Below are 6,861 nucleotides of genomic sequence, written 5' to 3'. Positions count from 1 at the left end.
TTTTGTGAAATATTTTATATAGCCTCTTATAATTTTTTTCTTTTGTTTTTTAAGCATATGCAATTTTTTAAAATAAATAGAATCTAATAATAGAATTAAATATATTAAATATGTAAGTAATAACTATGGAGAGTCTTTCAAAAAAAAAAAAAGAATTATGTAGCAAATAAAAAACAAAAAATCTATATAATGTAAATGTTTAAAAATCATTACAACTTTTTTATACTTTTTAATTAGAAGTTTATAAACTTTTTAATTTTTGTAATATAACGTTCTAAACTAGTATTTAGCGAAAATATTTTAAAATGTTATAAAAAATATTAAAAATTCATACAAAATCTATGAAATGCTTTAAAATTGTTGTAAAAGAATGTTTAGAAATAATTGTATGAAAGTTATAAAAAAAATTGTATGAATATGTATAAAAAATTAAAAACTTGTAAGAAAAATTTAAAACATTTAGAAAATATTTTGTTTAAAAGCATTTGTATGAAAATTATATAAAAATATAAAAAAAGTTTAAAAAAATAATAAGCAAAGTTTAAAACATTGTATTAGAAAACCCTAAAAAAAAATATCATAAAAATATTATAAGAAATTATAAAAAGTTTTAAAAATTTTGTAAAAAAAAAATTATTTACATTTAGACAATTTTTATAAACATATTTAATAAATTAAATGGTCAAATATATTAAAAATAAATAAATAAATAAACATGTCCTAAAGCCCTAAACATAAACAAGAAAAAAAATAATTACTCCAGCTCATTTTATCAAAATACTTTTTGTCGTTTTCCGGGCCGATCAAATACTTTTTGTGCCAATTCCGCTAACCTTCTCGACCGGTAACCCGAAATTTGTGAGTAACAAACATTAGGGGCAACCGGATGTTTTATCGAAACCAAATAGAAAAAAGGAAAAGAAAACCCGAAGTGCAGCGTTAAAAAGGCTAAAAACTAAGCACCCGACTATCACCCCCTCTCCAGCGGACCCCTTCCATCGTACCATTTACAGTGGGGTGTCGTTCCCTGGTCTTCGAATTGCAACACATAGTACAACTCCGATCGAGAGTCCCTCCAATGGCAGACGCCGGTGCGCATCAAAGCAGCAGATCAAGGGACCTTGACAAGCTTCTCCTTAGGCCAGGGCATCTCGTCGGCCCCGCCTTCGAACCAGGAACTGAAGTAACTACACCCGCCTTCACTAAAAACTTTTGACGTCTTTATTTATTATTAACATTATATGTTGTTTGATTTGTGAAGTTGAGGGACGATATTCAAGAGTATGCTCGAATATTGGTTGTGGGTGCTGGTGGATTGGGATGTGAACTGCTGAAAGATCTCGCACTATCGGGGTTTCGAAACCTTGAAGTTATAGACATGGATAGAATTGAAGTATCCAACCTTAATCGGCAATTTCTTTTCAGGTATATGTATTTTGGATTCCTATCCGTGTATGCCTAGAAATGTAGTCATATTCTTAGACTAAGGTGTTTTCTGTATATATGTATATCTTTGTGTGTAAAGCAGCCACCAGTCTACACCTATCTTTTGAGTTCTCAATGTATAGTTCTCTTGACTTCAGAATCGATTATAGTAGTTTTAGTTGCGTAGGTAGAACAAACTGTAAAAAGTGCCAAAGGATACAAGAAATCAGGCTGACATTGTTTGTTGAGTTACATGGGTTTTGGTGATGCATACAAATGATTAATGGCCAAGAAAAATTTACTAGTTTCATAAAGGACCAAAGATTTGGTGACAGACCCTTGATTGCTTCTTGTTTTTGTTTAACATTAAACACTACATAGTTGGCAAAAGTATGGGTAGTTGGCAGTTGGATTAATGTTTAGGCTTGTTCACATCTGGTTGTCAACCCTAAAATCGTGAAATTTCAGTAACTTGGTTGGCTATATTGAATGTGTATCTAATTAGTTTTGGAATCTGTATGTAATAGATTTGTATTTGTATTCCTTGTTTTTGTTGAGGAAAAGTGTTTGTGAATGTGATATTGAGTTTTTGAGTTCAGGCTTGAAGATGTTGGGAAGCCAAAAGCAGAGGTGGCTGCTAAACGCGTGATGGAAAGAGTTAGTGGTGTAAATATTGTGCCACATTTTTGCCGCATTGAGGACAAAGTGGATGAGTTTTACAGTGATTTCATGATTATTGTGCTTGGTCTTGATTCCATTGAAGCTAGAAGTTACATAAATGAAGTGGCTTGTAGCTTTCTAGGTATTTAATATCTTCCTATATTATGTACACTCTGAAGCTTTCAACAGTTGTTGCTTAACCATTTTGAGAAAAGCAGAATACGACTCTAATGGCAACCCACGTGAAGAGACCATGAAGCCTATGGTAGATGGTGGAACTGAAGGTTTCAAGGGTCATGCAAGGGTTATCTTACCTGGGATAACACCATGCTTTCAATGCACTATTTGGCTTTTTCCTCCACAGGTCAAGTACCCCTTATGTACTCTCGCAGAAACCCCAAGAACCGCACCTCATTGCATTGAATATGCCCACCTAATCAAATGGGACGAGGTATTTTCTTTCTTATTCCATTCTACCTTTTCTTTTCTTTTATATATATATATATATATATATATATATATATATATATATAATCATTATTATTGAGCTTTTGCAGGTGCATAGTGGGAAAGCCTTTGATCCTGATAATCCTGAACATATGCAGTGGGTGTATTCAGAGGTTAGTGCCTGCTAAAATTTTCTGCTGGTTTCTTGTTTTCAACTTTTAAGTTTAGAGTAAATGCAAGAAATAGCAAGATTCTTCCATTTTTTTTTTATCTTATTAAGGCATTGTACTTTTAAAAACTACCCAACTATAGTATTGTTTTTTCTTCTTATTAGGAAGGTACCAAAACATAGCAGTGAAAATTGCTTTGTATCCTCTGATAATATTGCTATAATTGGATCGATTTTACAAAGTACAATGATGTAATAGGAAGAAATGAAAGTATGTTGCTGTTTCTTGCATATAACCCTTTAAATTATGTTGGGACTTTTTATCTGCAGGCTCTTAAGAGAGCAGCACTTTTCAGCATTCCAGGAGTCACATATACTCTGACACAGGTTCACTGAATTTCCAACATGCTTATTATAGCACCTTATTACAGTTAGTTGAGTTGATCAGAGTTATGTGCCAAGTCCCAAGTCCCAAGTCCCAAGTCATATATACTATAGGGACAATGGCATTAAACAGTAATCAAGTTTCACTCACCTTTCAGTTTTGGCCCGTTGTTTAGTTTTTTATTCTGTTATAAAATTTTGTTGATGTGGACATAAATAATTTCATTAAGTTGTACCTGAGTTTCAGTTTTGTTCCAAGGTTGGGATATTTTGCTCCATTTCAGAATCTTTTTCTAGTAATTTCGATGTTTTGTGGTAGTGGTTTCTTCTTGACCTAATGAGGTTGCTTGAATTTTTTTTGGAAGACAGATCTCACATGGAACAAATTTCACAACATTGAAACAAAACTGAAACTTGGTTACTCTTTATTTAATGAAAACCTGGTAGGTCATATATATGTCCACATCAATACAAAATACAAAAAAAGTGAAACCTGTTGAAGTACTAGATGGAACTGGAAGGAACAAGCGGGAAACTTGGTTATTAGTATTTTCTAGTTACAAGTTAGTTAGTGACATTGTCCCTAGCATTTATTAGCTTATTCATTCATTCATTTTCTGATTCTCTCATTCTGCTTTATTCTTCAAAGATAATATGCATGATTTCGTCTGAATGGTCTTATTCCAAATTATCTGGAAGGCTTCATTACAGACTTGTTAATGTCTCAATATTGGTTTACAGGGTGTGGTGAAGAATATTATACCTGCTATAGCTTCTACAAATGCAATAATATCAGCTGCATGTGCTCTCGAAACTTTGAAGATTGCATCAGGATGCAGTAAAACATTATCAAATTATTTAACGTAAGGATATTTTCTTCATGCATTTAGTATTTCGTCTACCAGTTGGTTTATGCTTGTCAAGTATTGTTTATGAATGACCACTCAACTCCTATAAGCTTGTATTGCAAGATTAACTATTAAAAATCCTCTCAGAGAAGTTTTTAAGTTGGTCAATTCATGATATTAAAATATGGAGAAGAGAAGACAGGAATTTAATTGTTGGGACGATAAAGGCAAACTGATTCCTATTTTGTTGTATTATTGCAATATAACACGCATGTAATTGGATCTTCCTTTATTATTATTATTCACAAACGTAGTTGTTATTTTGTAGGTATAATGGTGTTGAAGGTCTCCATACTAAAGTGACAGAGTTTGTGAGGGATAAAGAGTGTCTTATGTGTGGTCCTGGCATTTTCATGGAGCTGGAAACCTCCGACACGTTGAAAATGGTAAATTTAAATTTATTATTCCTCACATTATAATATATCCCTATCCCTATTATGTTAGATAAAGAGGTCAGATTCAAAGTATCCTTTGAGGGGCTAGTGCTACTACTCTAATACCATTTTGTCAAAGTAGCATTGCTGACAAGGCAAATAATCTTTAGATCTGATCAAACCATAAAACCAACTTGCTATCCAAATCCAAGGTCAAAATGCTCAAGTGCTCCAATTAATAAACTAAATTTTGTTATTTTGTCTGAAAATTTTACCAAAAGAAACTCTCATCTCTAACTCAGCAAAAATCATATTAATTATTAAGGTTAAGTTAAAGAGTTAAATGGGTTTTTTAGGAGTCGCATATCAATCATAGTTATTTACCTATTTTGCTATGTATGATGATATTGGTGAATTCTAAAATGAATTCATTTACGCAAGTTTTGCAACCTATTAATTGATATAAACCGAAATAGAAGAGAATTGTTGAAGTTTAGTTGGTTGAGTGTATTTTGGTTACTGAAACATGAATGTTGAGATTTGAAATTGAATTGACACAGTTGATGGATAAAGTTGGGGATGAACCACAGCTACTGATGTCGGGAGTGAGCGTGAAACACGGAGGGAAGACTCTGTACATGCAAGCACCTCCAGAACTAGAAGCACTGACACGCTCAAACCTCAGCGTATCATTATTTAAATTGATGGAGGAATCTCCAAATGGTATCCTGCATGTCACTGGAACAGCCGGGAAGCCTGGCAAACGACAATCTTGCTCCAGAAAAGTGCGTGTAGCCTTTAAGGGCCTTGCTGGAATTAAGGATACAGACATGGCTGGTGGAGCATAACATTTTTCAACCATCAACACTAATGTTATTTCATCACTAGAAAGACTTATTGTTATTTATTATATTTATATTTATAATATAATACTCTCTGCGCTATGCTATTTATGTCTCTCCACGTTGGTTTCTTTATTTCCAATTGTAACTTTCGCATTTTGGCCCATTTTTTACCAATAGCAAGGATTTCTCCAAACTACATACTAAAAATTATTTTCTTTCAATAAAAATTCAATTATATATATATATATATATATATATATATATATATATATATATATATATATATATATAAACACGGATACACACAAACTTAATATATGGAGGGGATATAGGTTGCTAGTACTAGGCTCTTTTAAGTGGGTGATAGGAGATCAAACACTCAAATTAGACCGGAAGTTCTAATATCCAATTTAAAAAAAACTTACACCAAATTATTTTTATAAAACAACCCAACTTTATATGATATCCACACAAGGTGTACTTCAAAACCATGGGGAGTTTAGCCTACATAGGACTTTAGCCTACACAGGGGTTTAAGGCAGTGTGACCTTTATCGTCGTTCTTATTTTAACGCAATGGAAGAGCTACATGTGGCCTTGGAAGATGCAATATTCTATGGGTTATTTCGAGGTGCGAGGGTTGGTGGTGATACGATGGTGCTCTCTCACATTTTCTATACTGATGATGCACATTTATTGGGAGAGTGGGATGATGTAACGCCCGATTCCTGATATGTATTTTAATAAGAATTATTCATTTTTGCAAAGGGACTCGACGAGTTGGAGGCCCCAAACTCGTCGAGCAGGAATGAGATTTTTGGACGCGGGACTTGAAGTCTACTCGACGAGTTGAGAAGCCTCAACTCGACGAGTAGAGCTGCCAGAGTGAAACCCTAATTTTCAGGGTTTGCACCCTATTTAAGCACCTTAACACTTCATTGTGGCATTCCCTCATCGCCTCCCTCAGTCCAGCAAAACCCTAATTCGTGATCTTGAGCTTTTTGAGTGTGTGAGAGTGAAAAGAGAGTGATTCTTTGGTATTTCCTTGAAGGAGTGGAAGCTAGAAGTGCTTGGTTGAAGGAGGAAGCTTTAGATCCAGAGATTTCGTTGTCCAAGCAGCCTTATTGAGGTATAAAGTCTATACATTGACTATTCATTTGCTAGATCTCTTCATGGAGTAGTTTAGGGCTTTAAGGAGCATATTTCGGAACCATTCATGGATGCAAGCATGTTTTGGCGTCATGACTTCAGATCTGGAGCCTTTGAGGGACTCCATGGCATAAATGTGCCAACTTTATGGCCATGGGAGTCCCATGCAACTTATGAACCACTTTTTAGGGCTTTTTGAGCTAAATAACCCATGCATGGACGTAAAGTTAGAAACTTTACGTGATATATCGACCCTAGGGAACCAGATCTATGGTTTGGAAGCTTAGAACCCGGCTGGAAATGACTGAATGGATTTAGACTATGTGGGGCTCGACGAGTTGGGTCGTGGTCCCCCCAACCTTTTATGTTACTGAGCAAACTCGTTGAGTCTAGAGGATGACTCAGCGAGTTGGCCATGGTTTGGGTTATGAAGATTGAGGAACTCGACGAGTTCAAGGAGGGGCTCGACGAGTTGTGGGTAAAAGGTCCCGACTATGCTAT

General features: G+C 34.6%; 1 protein-coding gene across 1 annotated transcript; it reads left to right on the top strand.

Moving 5' to 3' along the window:
• The first annotated feature begins 904 nt into the window (after positions 1-904).
• ECR1 (E1 C-terminal related 1) lies at positions 905-5,324 on the top strand. The gene is made up of 9 exons (XM_079071527.1): positions 905-1,183; positions 1,262-1,425; positions 2,025-2,227; positions 2,304-2,536; positions 2,643-2,705; positions 3,032-3,088; positions 3,827-3,948; positions 4,262-4,379; positions 4,928-5,324. Exons 1-9 carry the CDS (start codon positions 1,079-1,081, stop codon positions 5,213-5,215), a joined length of 1,353 nt encoding a protein of 450 aa, XP_078927653.1. The 5' UTR covers positions 905-1,078; the 3' UTR covers positions 5,216-5,324.
• The last annotated feature ends 1,537 nt before the right edge of the window (positions 5,325-6,861 follow it).

This window comes from Lactuca virosa, chromosome 9 (genome assembly GCF_052849685.1).
Source record: "Lactuca virosa cultivar CGN04683 chromosome 9, Lactuca_virosa_CGN04683_v6, whole genome shotgun sequence".
In the NCBI taxonomy this organism is placed as follows: domain Eukaryota; kingdom Viridiplantae; phylum Streptophyta; class Magnoliopsida; order Asterales; family Asteraceae; genus Lactuca; species Lactuca virosa.
This window is presented reverse-complemented; position numbering and strand designations above follow the sequence as displayed.